Source organism: Thalia democratica, chromosome 6 (assembly GCF_965202585.1).
Source record: "Thalia democratica chromosome 6, ktThaDemo2.hap1.1, whole genome shotgun sequence".
Classification (NCBI taxonomy): Eukaryota; Metazoa; Chordata; class Thaliacea; order Salpida; family Salpidae; genus Thalia; species Thalia democratica.
The window spans coordinates 48,183,579-48,204,318 of record NC_139170.1 but is presented as its reverse complement, the minus strand read 5'-3'; the positions used below and the strand labels follow the sequence as shown (position 1 = coordinate 48,204,318).

Here is a 20,740-nt window from a genome sequence, read left to right as displayed (position 1 = left end):
TTTTGTGTATCTTTAAGACCGACTTTGTTACTTTGTTATGGTCTATGTGTGAACTTTTTAAAGTAATATGACTTCGATAAGTTACTGCCAAACTTTATTTTTTTTCTTATTAGGAATAAATTAATAACCTAATACTAATTTGTAATAAAAAAAAATTGATCGATCAATTAAATTGTTTATAAATTTTTTTTTATTATACTCTTGTGTGAATTCTTTAAATAATTTTGCACAATTACTTTTCTATTTTGTTTTGAATAAATTTAGTGTGTTTTTAAAGATTAACGTTTTTGAATGCTTCCCTTTGAATATCATTTTAATTTTTTAGACAAAAAAAATCTAGTATTTTATTAAATAATTACGTTTTACTAGAACTTATATAGTTCTGATAAATAAAGATCCTACTTAAAAGCAAGAATAAAAAATTTCAAATCTTGTTATATATTAATATATGCCTAACTATTTACAATATATTTCCGTCGATAAACAACTAAAGTGTTTGGTTTTTAAAACTAAATACCTGTTTAGCAAAAACTTATGTATAGTAATTAGTCAATTAACAGAAAACGACGTTTGAGTTAATTGTACTTATATTCTTATTAAATAATGTATATATTAATTACATCAGTTTTACTGAATACACACAATTACTAAAAAAGACTAATTGTCTTAGTACCAACTGGTACTAGGAGTTAGAAAATACCTTTTCCAATGTATTTTATAACTATTATGAAAACTTTAAAAAAAAATTATTTTTTTTGAATTTTATTTCATTTATTTTTGAAGAAAAACTGCAATATATGAAATTTTTATGAAACTAAGAAATAAACTTTAACTTTAGTCATTTTATTAGAGTCTTTTAGATTTTTTTTTGTTAAAAAACTAATTATTGCTCGTTGTTTTTTATTATTTCAATGCTACTTTTTTTAGAAGCAAAAGTAAACAGTTTGAACTTTTGTAAGCCTAAAATCCTTGTTTATAAAACAAATAAGTATTATTTGATATCTTTATGATAAAAAGCTTCTAGCTTTTGTTTGGAAACTTTTCATGAAAAGTTTAAAGAAACAAAATTTTGTATGAGAAAGATAAGCAAACGGTTTCAAGATAAAGATTTATAATAAAACTTTAACAAGCACGTTACAGTGTTTATGACTTGCAAAATTAGCACTGAATAGTAGCTGTGATATTTTATATGATGGATTTGTAGACAATTTTAGTGTAATTTAAGTTTCAATGTTACCTAGTAACTTATTATTTTGTACTTTTGCTACATTAAAAATAAATCATTGTATGAATCGTTTTTTAAAAACATCAAAATTTATCACAATGCTTAAAAGTTTGAATTACACAAATATATTCGTTATGCAATTTAAACTTAATAAGTACTAACTCACAGTTTTGTAACTCATAAAACCCAATAAACACGTTTGTCGCGTAATCCAATGCTTTACATGTCACGTTATTGTTTTATTTTTAACTTTTTACAACTTTTGTAAAATTTTAATGACCGTAAACACTTCATTTTTCAAGCATGCATAAAAAGTACAACATTTGTTATTAGCATTCTTAAAAAAAAATTCTAAATAGGTCTGAGTGTATTCTTTAAAAAATTAAATTCTGCTATCATTAGTAGAAGACTAAAGTAAAGGCAGTTATTTCAGTATTAAAAACTTAAAATTACTAACTTTATAAAATCATTAATTTCAAAAGCATTCTAAATATAAAAACTATATATTTTTTAAATTACGTTATTACCTTTATACTTTTGGTTTAAGTTAAATTTAAGTTGTGTTTGAGTAATCTTTTATATTACTTTGATACTTAAAACTAGTGTACTTAAAATGCTTAGACATGTTTGTTTTATCGATTAAACTAAAAAGTATAAAAAATCTAATATAAAGTAAAAATGAGAAAAAAAGTTATAATCGACTGAAATAAGTCACAAGTTGTTAACATAAAAACAAAGGTCGCAATTTGAAGACAAAAAATAATATATTTGCAACACTTAAATACCATATTTCAAAACAACATCATTAAAACATCAAAACAGTAATAAGCACAAACGAAAAGAAACTTGCTGCCATACGAGACAGAGAGTTGATCTACTTGCGCGAAATGCGAGAGAGGCGAGAGAAAGAGAAAGTAAAAGCGCGCGAGCAGAGAAACTCCTAATTACATCTCGCGCACACAAATCGCACAGCGAAGCAGCAAACTTCACCAAACTCAATTATTCCAAGATTGCAAGTTTTCAAATTTATCCAAGTTGCAAGTCGGCCAAGATGATCATGACCGCCCCGCTCCCACAAAACGGGAATTTCCCGATGATGACGTCGTCAGAGACGTCGCGGAAGCGGCCCCTGTCGGAAGCTGGTAATGACGTCATAGTGAAGAGGGAGAAGTCGGAGATGACGTCATCGTCGAACAGCAGCAGCGTCGACGGAGGTGAGAATTTTTCAAACATTTTGTTTTCTTATTTTTGCACCTGCTTTCAGGGGCAGTAAAATAAAGTAATTGCTGTTTGCGCTTTTTACTGGGAATTTTTTACAATTGTGCAAACAAAAGTTGAGGCAGTAAAAATTTCTGGTACAATAAGAGTAACGTTGTGCTAACGTAAAAAGTTGTAAATAATCGGCTAAAGTTGTTAACCAGGATTTTTAGTTTTATTTTGCAACAGCACAACGTTTTAGGTAAGTCAGATTTTTTTATTTTGATTTACAAATTAGCACTGTTGTTTTTGTTTAATTTAAAACTAGAATTTGTTTATAAAAAACATAGTTTTGTTTAGAAAAATAAGTTTTTCATAGTATTCGCTTCAGAAGCCCCGGGCTGTTTAAGTACAAAAAAAAAGTTAAATTCTGCCAAGAGAGTGCAAGCCGAGCATGTGAAACTGCAAGAAATATCGGCTTTGTATTATAAACAATAGAAGTCTCTCCTACGCCGTACGCGCCAATTTCGTATTTTGCCTTCTCACAGCGGGGCACTTATCGCGAGGCTAATAGAGCTCAAAAAAAAACTGTTGTTGTCGCAAAAACTTGAGAAAAAAATTGACTCTTAAAGAACAACGCGTTTTTTCGACCTTCTCTTAAGGTAGACTTGCTTTTAATTTTTAAGTTTCTGCATACAAATGAAAAGCAAACTGAAAATAAAAAACCTACTACAGTTAAGTAATTGATATTTTTTACCGATTTTCCTTGTTGCTGCTGCTGCCACTTTTTTTTTCACTATGACGCAACATCCTGTCGAGCTCGAATGGCAATACACGATTTGTATTGAACACGTAAATTTTTCACATTATCAAAAAATTTCACATGTTGGCTTGCGCAAGTTTTTTTTCTCGAGTCGCAACAGTTTAAAATCGCATCTGTCGCTTTGTGACGTTGCTCATCTGTTGCTTTGTGACGTCATAATTTCGATGATGATGTCACGGTTTATTTTGACAGCTGCACCGTTAGCAGCTAATAAACTTAATTATCTAAACATAATGCACAGTAAATGTAATTTGTGTATTTTTTCAAATCTGTTTTTAATGAATTTATTTAATTATGCACCAAATTAGTTTCAAAGAAAAATAACCATCAAAGTCGTACGACATCATTACTTGATGCGAAATCAAATTGAAAACTCTAAATGACAATTACAAATGTCCTTTTAATTATCCCACAGAAAATCTCGTGTGTGCGAACTACTTTTCATTAGTGGGAATTTAAATTAGCATGTAAAATTTCTTGTTTTAAGTAACATGGAAATTTCGTGCTGGTTTGTTTCGGCACGGAAAAAAGTTCTTTTTCCAAACAAATTCACGTTGAAACTTCACTCTAGTACTTTTAAACCATCCATTTTACTAATATGTATATACGTAACTATTTTACCCAGATTTTTGTTCTTTTTTTGTACTGAAAACTTTACTTGTTTGTTGTAAACATACATTTCTGTCAAAAACACTAAATTTTAAATTACTTAATCGGTCTTGAAATAACATTTAAAGCTGAAAAGATTTTAATTTTTTTTTATACAGATTTACATAACTTCAACACTAATTTTGGCACCTTTTTATATCTAAAAATATATCATTCTTTTAAACACGTTCACTTTGAAATAAAAACAATTTTCTTTCTACTTTATAGCATATTGGTTATATAAATCAACGATATGTGTATTTTAAATGAAACAAACAAATTTTTTTTATATTAAAGTTTAAAATAATGTACAATTTTTTTACAAAAAGGTTAAAAATTTACGTAAATTTAACAAAAAAGCTTGACAGGGCTTGTTTTACAGTTTGTTTTGTTAATTAATCAAGAGCAAAACGACTACTTAAGCACAAGAGTTTTTCATCAAATTTGAAACTAAATCAATCTTGTGTTTACTTTTATTTTTAAGTTTCTATTTGCACAGCCTTTCTTCAATCTAAGTGATAAGTGTTTTAAGTTTTGTGCAAACACAAATAAAACATTCTTATCCAACTGTTTGTAACAATGTGACAAAATATAAGTATTTATCCTTTGCCTTGTTTGCTAAATTTTTAAGGAACACCTTTTGTGATATAAGAAATATTTTTAGCCTAACTCTTACTGTTTTAAAGGTTTTTGTATATACGCTGTTTTGTAAATCTTATTCTAAATAAAAAAATTACAAACCTTTTTGTAATGGTACAAAAATGGGATATTTTTTTACGCAGTAATTATATGCTAGGTACTTTTGAACGTGAAAAATTTCCAAATACGTAAAACCTATTCAATTTTTTTTTTTGCAATGATATGGAAAAGTATCGAAAAAAATTCGCATGCTGTGTTTTGCTTATTTCTTCTTACTTTTAATTAAATAAACGTTAATGACGAATATATATGGTGAAAAAGTAGACGTAAATCGTTTAATTATTAATGTATAAAGATTTAATAAAGTTTATTGATTTTTTACAGTTTCATAAAAAAATTGAAACTTTAAACATCAAATTTGCGACACTGTATTTTTCGTATCGACATTTATCATCATATAGTATTATTTCATGTAATTATGATTTCATAAATGTCTTAAGTCTCATGTATAAGTGAAACTAACAGATGTGTTATTTTTATATAAAGTAGCACATAAGTAAAACTTGTAGAAAAATGTCGACTACATAGTAACCATAAAGAATCAAAGTCCTTTAATGAGAGCACATGGTTAACATTTAGCAAAATAAATTTTTTACGACTTCTATATTTATTAATTATATTAATTTTAATTACTTGGCAAGAAAACAAACAAAGTTTTTGTTTTTTTCTAAACACAGCTGGATTTCTTCTCTTATTAAGGCAATAAAAGTTTTAATTAGTCTTTAAGTAATAAATAAAAACTGTACTGTAGTTTTTTTATTCATTTTATTTGCAAACTAATGTAAAGTCAGTAAGTCAAAATTGATGTAAAACTACTCTGTGGTAAACATATGCACTTGTTATTTTATATTTGTAGTTACAATGTTTATAATATCAAATAACTCAATTTTAGCTTTGAAAACAAAAGTGTGGTATTTTGGCCAGTAACTTTTCTAAAAGTGAACTTTTTTTTTTATGTATCGTCAACCTTCTCAAAGTAATTGCTTTGTAAAGGGTAAATCTTATCAAATTAAATTACAAAGAAACAACCGTTAACTTTGCACGTTTTGGCATTAATAAGTTTTTAAACTTTACAAAAATGATATGTCTAAGTGTTTCATATAAAAGCCTAGCATACTATTTATTTTTATGTCAAACTTTATATCAAATAAAATTGATTTAAGTAAAAGTGCAAGCTAAGGATTAAAGCATTATGCTTACACATAATAAATTTAAAAAAAATACTCTAAAAATGTCTAGAAAAATTTACAAAAAATAACCAGTCTATTGGTTAACTATAAAATATTTAAAAATTTCGAGTATTTTTTTTTGTTTTTGAATTTCAAAGAAAAAAATTTAGACAAGCTAACTTTTAAAAGACAGCAAACACCAGTTGTTTAAAATATATTATAAAGACTGCTAAATATATCCTAGAATATTTAAATTCATAACCACACAGTTTTTTATATGACGTTTTCATGCTCATTTAAAATTGCATCAGCAAAAATAAATTTCCAAGCAAAGTTTTCACACAGAAAGTTCACTTCTGTAATGTTGGATACTTCATTCAAGTTATTTACATATAACTGTGCTATGGGTTAACTGATACTAATACACTGTTTTTTTATATATTAAAGTCATTGGTTCTGAATTATCTTGAAAGTAAGAGATAAAAACAGTTCAGTAGCAGTAGTCATGTGATGAAAAGTTTGTTTCTTACATGAAAAAGGTTTATATCAGTTTATAACTTAAAAAAAAACTTAAACTATAAATAGTTTATGCTAAAAATTGTGAGTGTTGCATGTTATTTTTTTTTAACAGTTTTCTTTAAAGTTTGATCTAATATAAGTTCTGAAAGATTAAGTAAACAAAAGAAAAATACTTTTGTTAGCTTTTTTCAGGGTATGTTTTATATTTAGCTTGATACGTTCTACTTATTTTGAAAAAGACATTTAAGACACTAATTATAATAAAGTAAAAAGGAAAGTTTTTAATTAAACAGTAAATCGTATGTGGTAAACTAATAAAGCTGAATATTTTTTAAGCTGATTCACTTATAAAAGTTTTTTATGTACTACTTGGGTAATTCTTAGACTTCTTAAAAACTAGTTTGGCAATTCTTAAACTTCAAAAAAAACTAGTTTGGTAGTTTTTACAATTTTTCATGAACTAGTTCTTAGACTTTTTTTAAATGTTTTGAAGATAAAAACCTTATTAAACTTAAACTATTGTTTTGTTATTTCAAAATTTGTTTTTAATTCCATTAACTTTAGTAAACATTTCCTCGAATTTAACTTTTCTTTAATCAAGTAGCAATTAAAAGTACCTATTTGAATTTTTATTGGTTGTTTTGCAGCAATTGTGACGTAACACAACAGGTACCGTTAACTAACTCAGGAAGTAATCGAAATGAAAAGTTTTTTAAAAGATGAAAGAAAAAATAATAAAATTCATTTGTATTCAGTTAGAGTCAGATTGGTAAGGTGTTTTAGTGATGAATTTTTTGTTTATTTTTTTTAATTGTACAAACCAAACAGTTTAGTTTATTGTAAAGATTTTTCAACAATGATTTAATAGCTTTTATTTTCAATTTTAAAATTACTTAGTATTGAAAAAGTATTTCTGACAGGAAAATCTTTTCAGCTTAAATCTTTTAACTGATTGCATTTTAAGTCTTTAAGAGGATGTAAAACGGTTTTCCCTGAAGCAAATTTGATTTAACTTTTTGAGCTGGCATGCTTTTAATCTTATGACCTAGTTGTTTCTTGCCTTAATCAATAAAAATTGACTAGCCAAGATCTTTAAAACGGTTCAGCTTAAGCTCTTTAGTTTTAAATCTTTTACAGCTAACTTTTACTGTCTAAAATAGTTGCAGTAGTTACGAAATCATTTTGACCTTTTTAAAACATAACTTACAACCTCACATACATAACAATATTTATGTTGTTTAAGCTTTTTAGTTTTTGCAGTTACTCCTAATAGTAGTTCAGTAGCTCTAATCTGTAGAATTAATTAATTTAGACTATTTAATTAAATATGCAATCGTACATACAAGGCAACGGGTATGAAATTCCTCAAAATCCATCTATACAATTTCCCAGCATTTACGAGATACCTCACCAGTACAATCAGCACTCTTACACTGGTACTTATTTTAATATGTTATCAATTTAAATAACAACAAATTTAATTTCGTGTATCTATCTAATGACGAGTATAATTGAGAACGTATATTAGTTGAAAATTATCACAGTTAATATTAAACACGTTTGATACAGTACAACATTTTTTATGGTGTAAGTTTATCAATTAAACTAGAACTTTTTTAGTTGAGCATAACCTGTTATTAATAAAGTTTTATCAGACTTTAAAAATAAACAGTGTTTTTTAGTTAAAAGTTTATTCAGCTAACAAAAACTATTTTTAAATAGAAGTATTTTTTTTAGACTTAGTAAGACTTTTTAATTGACAAATCTTTCTGGATAAAGCACTTTTTTAAAAATTCTGATAAACTAAAAATAAATGCTATTAAAATTTCTATTTACGCTTTGAAAAGTCGGCCGACTAGCTTTCATCGTAAACTCGAAAAAAAGCTACAAAAAGATCGTAAACAACAATTTAACAACGCTTAACGAGAGCTCCGGGTAAAAAGTCAAACAAAAACTTTTTGAGCACATACATGTCTCTCCTGCGAAGTTTGAAGGACGAACTTGAGGATGTTCATGCATTATGGATGGCAGGTGGGTATTGATCCGCACCGGTCACCTGAAGCTGCTCCTTCTGAGGGGGATCGATAATCTTCCAACTTTTTCTTAATGCCGCCGCAAAATCAATTTGTTTTTTTTTTATTTTTCTCGAGCGTCGCGCCTCCCCGCGAGAAATCGATGCCGCTTTTTCGGGTTTGTATTATTTTTTGATTAGTTTTTTGGAGCGAAAAAAAATTCGTGCAAAAATAAAATAAGCTCGCTACGCCCTTTAAAAAATTCAGTTTAAAAATCGTTAAGTTTTAAACAAAAGTTTGAAAACAGTTGCGAGATGTTGTTTGTTGTTACAAAAAGTTACTAAATTTAAAGAGCTTTTCAGTCCACCAAAATTACAAAAAAAAACGCCAACAAAACCTAAAATAATTTTCGAATTTATAGCCAACAAAAATAAACTTAAAAAGGTAAAATAAACATTGTTTAAACCACAGATACAAGCATGGTTAATTTCGACTGCGCGGTCCAGATGCAGCAACCGGCAGCCGTCCAGGTGTCTAACCTGCCGCCGGGCCAGAACTTCCTGAAGCTGATGGTGCCCTCGTACGCGGCGGGCGCCATCATCGGCAAGCAGGGACAGATCATCGTCAAGATGCAGCAGGACGCCAAGGCCAACATAAAACTCTCCAAGAACAACGATCTCTATCCAGGTAGGATTGATTCTTTTTAATATAAATACATATAAGCTCGGTAATGTTAAGTTAGGGCGAACGTTAGGGCTTCTTCAGGTTATTTTGAGGTAGAAGAACATAATGATAAATTGTCATTAGTTATGTGGTGCAGTGAGCTGTAATTGATGAAAGTGTCTGTGAGATTTTTGTCTTAGTAGTAGAGCGTTAAATATAAGAAGTTATTAAGAAATTTGTTGTAGCTTTTTAGAGTTTGTCATGAACAGATTTAGTAATCTGTTTTACTTGGCGGTGTTTAAACTAAAATCCTCTAACGACAAAATCACGGAAGTAGCCACCTAAAAAAAAAAACAAAAAAAGTCAACCTAATTTATAATTTCAAGTTATCATAAAGTTAAAATTGACTTCATTTAAATTAGTATTGCATAGAATTTAATACAGAGCATTTTTAAACAATTCATAACCTCTTGTTATTTTAAACTAAAAAAAATACAAAAAAATTGTACCAAGTTTTAAAGAAAAAAATTATTAACTAAAGTCATTTGATTAACATTAAGATACAGAATTTTCCAAAAATTATGAAGCTTAAAAAGATATTTTTTATAGTGTGAAAATCAAAAAATGATAATATTTTAAACCGTAATTCACGTTCTAGATTTTTGTTTTAGTTTTAACAATTACGTGACAAAGTAGTTTGTAAAAATTATTATTTCTCGTGGTTCAAATCACAAAGCAATTTATTGGCTATCAATAAAAATACCTAACCTTCTTTATCGCAAATAACAGTTTTCTTGTACATGTTTCGAAATAAAAGGAGTTAATTTTGTTCAATTGTTACGTCTTAACTGATAAACGATTTGTTTTTTAATTTAACTTGTTTTGAAACTTTCTAATCTTTGATTTTTTTAAAAACTAATTTAAGCATATTTTCATCACTTTTAGCCAAATACTTTGTACTAAATGTTCAATAAATTTAAACGAAATAATCTGTTTTGTTTAAATGCTTTCGACATTAGACTGCAGTTTTCAATCACTTTAAAAATGTACAAATATATATTGCCAACAAGCATTGTAATTTAATTCAGTGTCACGTGCTATTTCATTTGAAACACTATAAAGATTTAAACTTCGATTAAACTTACGTTCAAGATAAAACTCACTTTCTTATATACTAGTATGTATCATGAAAAGAGCTAGATGAGAAAAAGTTGAAACTTTATTCATAAAAATATCATCGTGATTACACGGCTGACTTTGCAAACATTTCAGTTTGTTTGATCTATCTGACGTATTTTTTATACTAAGGGTCGGTTTTCACACAGCTTTAGCTTTGGTGTTTTTATTAAAACTAGGTTTTTTCTGTCAAGTAAATTTAAACAATATAGTTTGAAATAATAATAAACCGGTCAAACTTTTTTATCAATTACTTTACAGTTTTGAATTCTATGTATCTGAAAGCTTTTAAAAAGACCTCGTTTTTTTCTAAACAGAGCTATTTCTTGATTGCAAATATGCGGCCAATACAAAAGAAAGTATATATAAATACACAGTGGCTTGACAAGAACAAAAGCGTTTTAAGAGCGTACTTAACTCGAGTAGACAGCTGAAAAACAAAAGAATTTAACTCTCACTTTAAAGCACTCGTGTGACATCACAGAGCAGGAAAAGTTGTTGGCCACGTTAAAAATCAAACAAACATTTTGAAAGTTCAAAAAAGTTTTGGACAAGCGTGTTTGTTTTGCAAACATAAATAAGCAGCTCGCTATTTTATTTGTCTTAACTTTATAGTTTTGATAAAAGTGTAGATGATGTGTAAATATGTTTCATTTGTATACTGTATTAGTGATTGTTACACAAAAGTAATATAAGAATCGAAAATTTACCATTTTTAGAATATTAAAACTCAACAAAGTGTTTTGGAATAATTATATTAGTGTTTTTTATAGTTTATATGTGTTTTTTGTACTACTAAAAAAACTGACAAACAAAAGCTCTTTACCTTTAAAATTGAATCTTTTTTATACTAAAATCCTGTTTGAATACTATTATAAAAATTGTTTCACAGCCAAAAATCAAACTTTGAAGAAGTAAAACAAAATAAAACTGAGCAGTTAATAACAACGTAGCTAAAATTTTTATTAATAAGAGAGAGCACAATATGCATCATCAGGGAATAAATACTCTAGGGACATTTTATACGCACTAGCAGCTAAACAGTGAAAGTTGTGAAGTCAGCATTATTCTACATGTAGTTAAAACTGCCAGTCTTGTTGTAATCATTACTAGTTAAATGTTTGAAACTTTTAGATAAATTTTTACTGCCAGTCTAATTGTACTATGAACTAATTAAACATTTGTATTTTGTTATAAGAATAATAAGCTTGCGATTTACATACGATTGAATTAGAGTAAAGTAAAAACTATTATGACTTTTGAATAAAATCTAGATAAATTCAAAATAATTTTTAAAAGGTAACTAGTTAGAATGTAAAAACATAAATGGTTTGTATTTTCAAATTAATCAAAACTATCTGTATACTTGTAAAGAAACTAAACAAACAATTACATGCATGACTGACCTTTAAAACAAATAAAACACTATTAATAAATTAAATTGAAGCGTATCAAAGTTTTGTAATAAGTGAAATTAAGTATTTGTATAGTAAAATAAATAGATCAATTTCATCTTTCTGTATTTAGTTTACCTCACTTTTTAGTATCTATGATTTATTTCTTCACAGGAACATATGACAGAGTGGTTCTGATTCAGGGCACAGCGGAAAGTTTGAAGATGGTACAAAAGATGGTTGTTGAAAAAGTTTACGAATTTCCAGTTCCAAAAGACATGATCAGTGGGGACAGAGCTAAACAAGTCAGTAATAGTTTATATATAAATATATATATATATACAAATATGTAATTTAATTTAATTATTTTTGTGTAACTTGATAAATATTCTTATGGTAAGTGAACCCATCTGATAAGTTTAAGTTTAATTATTTCATTTGCATATATGAGTAGCATTTTGTGTAACATTGTAAAACATAAGAGTTTATATATTATGAAAAGGATCAGTTTTGTATTTAAAATGATTTTTACAACTTTTACATATACACCTTTGGTAACGCGATTAATCTGTTGAAATTTCTTTTAAAACACTTTAAAAAAAGGTAAAAGGCACAAGTCGTTTTTAAAATGTTTTTTATTAAACTTTAACAACTGTAATTTTAAACTAAACAGGTTAGTAATTCATTAATCTAAAAATGCTTTATTACTCGTAAAAATGTTATACAACACAAACAAAACCTTAAAATATACAACGGGTATTTTTTCACGTTCATTGATTTATTTTTCGTCAAGCTTATCAAAAGAACATGTTTTACTTTGCAAGAAACACTGTCTTGCGCAAATTTTTACGCTACACTTGTTATGTTTGAAAGAGTCTTAACTAAACTACTTCTGAGTATGCAGTTTTATTTTATAGTTTGTAAACAATGTAAAATTTATTTATGACCTTGTCAAATTCTAATAATAATCTTAAACTTAAATAAAGTTATTTACACAAAAACTTTGAAACTTATATTTATCTTTGATGGCCGTTGTTTTATTGGTGATTTCAGAATAAAAAAGCATAATAAATTTTGAATAACTAGACATGTGCTAAGTTTAAGAAAATGTTTTTTAAAATGTAAAGTAATTTTATGTCAGTCTTTCTTTGAATTTTTTTTGCTGTACTAAAAAACATACATAAGAAAACCTTGTGGGAATATTTTTTCAGACAAACTTACAAAAATAAAGCATGTTTAACTCTCAATTACTACATGTTTACACATGTACTGTACAGAACAAACACACACGACAAAAAGTTAATTAAATACTTTGTTTGCTTGTAGTAGAAAGATGTTTGTAAACATTCAATGGGAAAAAGTTTTTTTTTGATGGAAAATCCGGATAAAGGGTTTTATTTATTTGATAAACACTATCATCCCGTACTTCTCTGATGTAAACACTGCAGGGAATTAATCGAACTTTTTTTCTGTCTGCGAGGAATACGGCTTATTTTTGTTATTTGGGAAAGAAGAGATGCTGTGTCGGAAAGACTGTTTGTTTTTTAAACATCAGTTGTAAAATATTCTGATATTCTTTTTAGTTTTTTTCAAAAACAAATACATCAGTTCTGTTTATAATTCTTATTTGATTTTTACATTCTATTTATATTGAGCATTAAGATATTTAAAATATTTCAACTAATATTTAAATGAACTTCTCAATAAAAACAAACAGTGTTTTTCCAGCTATAATTTTAAAGTAATAGTTGTATAAACACTATGATATTTTCTTGATTAATTCAAAAACAAACAACTCAATACAGTGTCAAAAGTTTGTTTAGTTTTGAAATATAATTTTTGATAACTCGCAACACTAAAATACTCTCACTGGAATTCTTACTTCTGAGAATTGAATTTATTAATTCAGAAACTTTGAAAAATTTCATGTTTTCAAAACATCATATATGGAATATCCCAGTAATATTTTCAATATACGTACTATACTTGTCATTGGTTTTTCCAATAATAAGCATTTCAAAACTTTGTTTGCTTTCAAACAAACAGGCAGACGTTTTTTCGATTCTTAACTAGCAAACCCTCAATGGATTGCATACTTTGTGGCGAGTCAAACGAAACGTTTCAAGGCAACTTTTTGGTAAAACGATGTATTGACACAACACAATGATCTTTCTTGTTGAAAGGCTGTTTACTTTTTCGGCCAAATTTCACGCTTGGATAACTTTGCTTCTCGGCACTCTGCTAACAAGTTGACGACGTCGCGCTTCAATGATTTCACACGCTTCAGCGGTCATTCCAACTTGCAAACACGAAAAATGCACAAGAGTTGAAAAGTTTACGCGAACTGTAAAAGTTTACGAGAAAATTGAACAAAATTAACGCTGTTGCGATGATTTAATGTTTTCCGTGAATTTTTCCGACGGAAACTTTTTCGAGCGGCCATTATCTTGTTACGTCATGCGAGACGGTGTGTCCACTTTTGGTGATCAGTCGACCGCGACGGCTCGTCGCTAACTTGTTGACGTCATAATGCTCTGGTTGTTTCTCTCGCGCAAAAAGTTTAATAGGTAGCCGTGAGGTTAATTTGTTTCAAAACAATTTAGGGCTTAAAATGATATCGGCGGTGGTTAAAAACCCGAAGTGAAAATAAAGAGCGTTTTTGTGCGACAAAAATTTAAATGCAAATCAAAAGATTGTGTTTTGAGATAACTTCTGCGAATGAAATTATCCTGAAAGAAAGATTTTCAAACTGTAAACATGCATTAAAAGATACAAATAATGACCAGTACTTTAAGCGAATAATCCTTAAATTCAGGATTATTTTAACTAAAATGTATTTAACTTAAGTACAACCGAAATATTTTAGAAACAATTATTTTTACAGGTAAAGATAATAGTGCCCAACTCAACGGCAGGTCTGGTCATCGGAAAATCAGGAAACACAATCAGGACTATTCAGAAGGAAACGGGAGCTCAAGTTAGTAACACTTTATAAAACAATTAGTTGAATTTTTCAACTATTCTCCAAATCATCTTTTGAACCGAGCGTAGCGAACTAATCAACAAAAACAAAATTAAATCTAGAACTATAGCAAAAATTTCTTAACTAAATACGGAAGCTGTATAATTAAATTGTTTTGTTTACAAAACTTCGGCTTAAGGTGTTAAGCTTCTGTTTCAACTTTTAATTAAGTTAAATACATCAGTGTACTTTGTTAGGATATTAAAACTTGAGTAGCAGTAATTACTATTTAGTAACACTGTAAGCCAACAATTAAAACAAGAAACTGTTTGTTCTACAATTTAAATTTTCGTACATACGTTTTATAAAAACTGTGATTTTAATTGTAAACTAAATGAAGATTATATTTTTTTAGTAGTGTATAAGTTGATAGCTGTGATAAATATTTTTTTGTAACTACTGATATCTTATTTGATATGTAATAAACTGCTATTTACCTAATTAATAGAAAAAATACATATTTAAAATAGTTAAAGTTAAGATTGTTTAAGTCAAATAAGTTATTGAAAAAGGTTATTGACTGTTCGTAAAAAAATACTGAAAACAATTGAGTTTGAAAAATAAAAAATTCAAAAGTCGTTATATTGCAATGACAGTATTATGTTTTTTTCTTTTTAGCTCTGCTCATGCAGCTTGTATTGATTTTTTTTCTGTGCTCTTTGCAACTTTTTCTCTTTCTTTATTACTTTTTCCCTTTTTTGCGAGTTATGAAATGTTAGCGTGTAATTTTGTCCCTTCCATTTACAGAGTCATTTTTATTAATGTTAAAAATTATGTTATAAAAATTTTAAAGTATTTTAGCAACACTTTTTTGTCGGGAATGTAAAACATGTCATGGTTTTTAGCATTTTGTCTGTACCTTAAATTAAACTTTTGCTATACCTTTACAGAAAAAGCATTTAATATTAGATTAATGAAAAGCATTATAACTTTATTCTAAAAAAATGCCAAGTGTTTCTACCTTGTTTTGTAAGCTTATATTCTCAAGGAGAAGTCAGATAGTTATGTAAGACTGCTTTACAACTTAGTTTGTTTCTCAATACTTTTTCTTTTAATACCTTTCAACTTGCAAATAGTTTAACTTTCTTTTCTGGTTTTAAATGATGAACTTCACCACACGACCAACAACAACAGCATCCGAGACAACCTACGACCGGTTTCGACGAAACTTATTTATTGTTGATTTATTGTTCAAACATCTCAACTTTGTTGATGATGGCCGAAATGAATACTGGGTTTAAATGAAAAACAACTTTTGTTTGCGTTTTTATTGATTTTTTACAGTAAATCAGTCTCCACAGTAAAAGACTCAGAAAAAAAAAATTCAACATACAATTTTTTTCAGGTCCTTCTCTCGCAGAAGCCGGAGGGAACCACCTCGGTATCCGAGCGCATCATCACGATCAAGGGAGAAAAGGATCAGCTCATCGCCACAACCGATAGGATCATCGACATCGTCAAGGACGACCCCCAATCGGGCTCCTGCCCCAACATCTCCTACTCCAACGTCAACACCCCCCTCCCCAACGCCGACCCCACCGGCTCCCCCTACGCCACCAACGTCATAGCAACGGACGCGGCCACCTCCGTGCCCCAGACGCTGCTGTACCAACCGATCGTGCCCCAGACGACCCCGTTTATCCAGCAGACCCCAGCGGGGCTGCAGTACATACAGCAGCAGCAGATCGCCCAGGAGCCGTTCCAGCAGTTGATAGGGGGTTACCCTTACAGCATCGTGTTGCAGCCGCAGCAGTTTCACCAGAGGGGACTTCAAACGTTGGCCCCCGCCCACAACTTCATCCCGGTCGCTCATGGCAACCACCTGGCCGCCCACGGGCAGCAGATAGTCATCCCGCAGCATCAGGACCCATTGGGGCAAACCAGACTGTCCATAGCGCCCCAATCGTACCAACTTGCCGCCACCCCCCAGCCCACTCAGCAGACGTACCTGGCAGCGCAGACCACGCAGCAGCAGATGACGTCATCACTGTTCTCAATGACGTCATCCGCTCCAACCCAGCTGACGTCACTGCAGCAGTACCAGCCCCAGGCGACCCCGGTGACTTCGGCCGTCGTCACGAGCAGCGCGACGCCGCAAGCCGCCCAGGTAGTGGTCAGATTGGTGCAGCACCAGCAGGGGATTTCCGGAGACACAATGGAGGTGGCGGTCGACGAGGACTACATAGGGGCCGTTTTGGGGCAGCGGGGGAAAACCCTGACCGAGTGCCAGAACCAGTCGAACACCAAGATTCAGATCAGTAAGAAGGGCGAGTTCTACCAGGGCACGAGGGACCGGAAGGTGGTGATAACCGGCAGCAGCACGGGGGTGGCGCAGGCGTGGGGCTTCATCAAGGCGAAGGTGGCGCAGACACAGCAGGAGAGGCAGCAGCAGCAGATTGCCAGGATTCACACTCCCGCTTTTTGTTAATCTGAAAAGCGTGCAATCGTTTCAAGGTAGAGTTTTTTGCGGATAAACTTTAGCTTGTTTGTTGATTTCAAATTTTATTGTTTTCTAATGAGAAGCTAATGATTAAAAATTCATAAAATACTTTTATTTTTAGATGCTGTTTGGAAACCTTTCTCTAGTCACATCAATACAACGGTTGGTTCAAAGTTTCAAAAAAAAAAAAAAAGAAAATTTATTTTGAAATTACTGCTTTTTGTAAAATTTCGCTGAGAAGGTCAAAATTACTCAAACAATTTTGCCAACTAATTGAACTTTTGAGCAAAAATTTCAATACAACTTTTTGTTTCTTGCCAATTGAAATAGTTGAACTACTTCCTCGATATGTTGCAAGTAAAAATGTCTTCCATGACATGAAATAAATGTTAAGTAACTTTTTTTTTTGTATAATAAAAAGCTAAAAGTTAAGCTGCTTTTTTAAGTACTTTTTATTAAACGAGCTTGAACATATTTTAGTTAGTTGTGCATGTAGTTTTACTTTTGTTTAATGTATATTTTTGGCTTTTAACACTTGTAAATGTTTGATAATAACAAAAATAAAAATAGAGTAGTCTCGCATAATTACTTTTAATTGCCAAAATTATCATCAGAAAAATATATAAGTGTATGTAAAAGTGAAAATAATTTATCATGAGTTTTTTGTCACATACTTACATTTTTTCACCTTTTTTTGATATAAAGCTACTGTATTGTCGATATAAATATTTTGTTTTATCAAAAAAAATATATTGTAAAATATAAAAGCTTAGCGCTCACAGCTAACACCTCGAAATTGATTCATCAAAATATACTTTTAAATAAAACTTACTTTGTTCATTTAATTTTATTCTCGTTGTAATCGAGCAAACGTTGTTTTTCAGCAAAACCCTCTCTCTCTCATTTCTCTCATTTGCATATCACGTGATTCCCTCTTCTCTCTCATTGGCTGACGCGTCGAAAAGCTGCAATTTCATTGGTCCTCGTTTCAACACAAAGCACATCATTTTCACGATCACATTCAAAAAACACTAATTACTCGAAATCATTCTAGCTGCATTAAAAAAAAGTAACATTTTTATTAATTGTTAAATTCCTGGGAATATTGATACAATTGAATTAATATTGAAAAAAAAAAAAGGTTATAAATCATCTTCTATTTTTAAGATTCGTTAAACAGATAAATTCGCATATTTAGAAGCATTCTGTTTAAAGAAAAAGTCCAAAACTTTTAAAAGCTTGTTTAAGTTTAAAGACTAATATTCTGTTTTTAAAAAAGTTTTAGCGTTATCGAATTAATCTGTTAATACTTGAAGCTCAAAAACATTATTAAAGCCTAACTAAGCTTCTATAATGCTTTTTAATTATGAAATAACAATTTTGAAAACTTAGATTTAATTACCTTTGCTCGGTATTTGAATGGATGTAAAAAGTTGTGAAAATTACTAAATCTATTTAAAATTGGCCTGTGTAATTAAGTTCTTTTTCATGTTACAACTTACCCGTTCATTTAATTGTTAGTAAAAATTTGTCACAAAAAATAAATGCATCATCAATTTTAGTGCTACTACATCGTGCCTCACTCAAAAAAAAAATCACTACTAACTTTAGAGAAAATAACAAAAATAAGTATGTTAAACCTTCCACTTTTTATACGAACTAGGAGCCTTTTCTCCATCTGATTGAAGATTCAGGAAGAACTTCAGGAGGAGGTGTTACGAGGTATGCAAATGAGGTTTTGTTGGTGAGTTTGTTGATGTAGACAAAATAATGTAAAATAAAAATTTCTAAACTTTTTACTAATTGGTTGAAAACAAGGCACGTCGATGGTTGAATTGTCGATTTAAGCGAAAAGGACACGACAGCTGCTTCTGGTGACAATTTTTCGATCGGTGACAATTTTGTTCGTCGGCGACAAAATTTGTCGATTTAATCGTCGTTTTTGGTTTAATTTAAAAAACTTAAAATAAATAAAGTATACTGTTTGATATTTTTTTTCTATAAGCGCTTTAAATTTTACTGTAAATAAGTCGTCGCTGGTGTTTTATATTTTGAACTATGTTATTAAAACTTTTTGTGACTTTTTTTTTTTGCTTCTGCAGGTGGAAAGTTGCTTTTTTGCTGCAATTGTGTTAGTTTTTGTCAAAAAAATAAAATAAAAATAATAAAAACCAATTATGTTGTTACTCTGTTAGTGAGTTCGCACCAATTTGGTTGAAAGTACTCGCACCTTTTTAAATCTTCAATTATATTTATCTTATGTTACAAACGTGCTAAATTGGAAAATTACGTGAAAAGTTTTCATTAAAATGTTTTACAAGAAAGTGTTATTGTCAGATGTAATCTATAATTTTTATTTTTAAATAAAATCACTAAAAAAATTTTTTTTATTAATTCAAAGAAAAGTAACAGCTTTTGCTCCTAAAAAACATTTAAACATAGAATTTTTTAAGTTTTAACGCTAAAGACTAAACTTTAAAGAAAAAATTTGTTTTAGGCAATCGTAACTGTATACGTAGAAATTAAGACGATTAAAAAGGTATTAAGTCTTGCTGGTTTCAAGTGTTTTAACAAAATTCAATGCTTAAATTTTTATTAGCTTATAATGGATACAAAACTTACAATTAACTTAACATATATTATATATAATTATTAGCTTAAACTAAATTTTTTAAAAGTCTACATTATTCGTTTTTATTAACGAAATGGTTAAGCAGTTTTTTTTTTTTAATAGTTTATTTAAAACTATTTTTTCTAGATATTTTATATGCAAAATTGTTTATAAAAGCTTGCAAATATGTACAATAAAAAACAATATTTTTGATGACCATAAATATAGGATATATTAATATTTATACAGAGCATTTTTCAAAGCATTTAAAAGATATTATAACGATCAAATGGAACTAATGACATACTAATTGTCAGCTGATTTTAGTTTATTAAAATATTTCAGGTTATAAAAAAAGTTTATTATGTGCCAACTATTGTAAAAATAAGCCTACCTTGTGAAGTACTGACTAAAAAGTTTTCAAGTTTTTTTTTGTATATTCAAAATATATTACAGCTTTTTTTCTTTATAAAAGTAATGAAAAAGAGCTAACACCATAAAAGTTTTGTTTACTAAAAAATAGAACTTTTCAAAATTTTTGGCAAAACGTTCTTCGACTGTTATTGTTATTTGTAATGAACTTTATTTTCATGTTAACTTTATTAAAAACATTTACTTTAAAGGTTGTCAGGAAAAATTCGGTATATATAAAGAGTATTTATATAAAATATGAGTTTGTTTTCGTATTATGTTTATGCGTTATTCAGTTATACGTGCATTTAAAACTTTGGCAATACTTTAACTTTTGCGAAGGCAAAGTGTAGAAAATAAAGTTTTAAAAGTTTTAGTGCTATAACATAAAGTCAATTAAGGTTGATGATAAACGTATACAAAAATTAAAACGTTATTGTTTATTGTTGATTATTGAACAACAAAAAATACGCTCAAAAGGTTTGGTCCAAGGACTTGGTGTACAAAAAACCTTTCGGTTATCGAGTCATACACTAGAACAGTTTAAAGTCATGCCCAGGACAAAATATTACAAAAAGTTCCAATATTTATTTCACTGTTGCACTGTTTTAAACATTAACAAAGTTTTTTTTACCGAGTAACAAAATTAGTAGCAAAACAGCAAGCTAGATAGCTAAGCGGAATAAAATGTATATAAAAAGATTCAACCTCAACAGATCAATAATACCTAC

The 20,740-nt window shown here is 29.2% G+C and overlaps 1 protein-coding gene across 5 annotated transcripts; it reads left to right on the top strand.

The window, feature by feature from the left end:
* Positions 1-2,198: 2,198 nt before the first annotated feature.
* On the top strand, positions 2,199-19,122 carry LOC145838556 (RNA-binding protein Nova-1-like). 5 transcript variants are annotated; one of them, XR_014370038.1, is made up of 8 exons: positions 2,199-2,439; positions 8,764-8,979; positions 11,700-11,830; positions 14,410-14,502; positions 15,893-17,001; positions 17,109-17,149; positions 18,651-18,731; positions 19,090-19,122. XR_014370038.1 is itself a non-coding variant. In XM_082946173.1 (6 exons), the coding sequence occupies exons 1-5, from the start codon at positions 2,277-2,279 to the stop codon at positions 16,973-16,975; spliced, it is 1,686 nt and encodes a 561-aa protein (XP_082802299.1). In that variant the 5' UTR covers positions 2,199-2,276; the 3' UTR covers positions 16,976-17,001; positions 17,109-19,073. The 5 variants fall into 5 exon arrangements, 1 of the variants encoding a protein (XP_082802299.1); XR_014370037.1 differs by lacking the exon at positions 19,090-19,122 and adding an exon at positions 18,806-19,072; XR_014370035.1 differs by lacking the exon at positions 19,090-19,122 and adding an exon at positions 18,806-19,073 and having other exon boundaries at positions 17,109-18,731.
* Positions 19,123-20,740: the final 1,618 nt, after the last annotated feature.

Excerpts from the sequence above, each read along its gene's own strand:
- LOC145838556 (XM_082946173.1), top strand. The coding sequence starts at position 2,277 with ATGATCATGACCGCCCCGCTCCCACAAAACGGGAATTTCCCGATGATG. Across the intron at positions 8,980-11,699 it reads GAACAACGATCTCTATCCAG|GAACATATGACAGAGTGGTT; the intron begins GTAGGATTGATT and ends ATTTCTTCACAG. Across the intron at positions 14,503-15,892 it reads AGAAGGAAACGGGAGCTCAA|GTCCTTCTCTCGCAGAAGCC; the intron begins GTTAGTAACACT and ends AATTTTTTTCAG.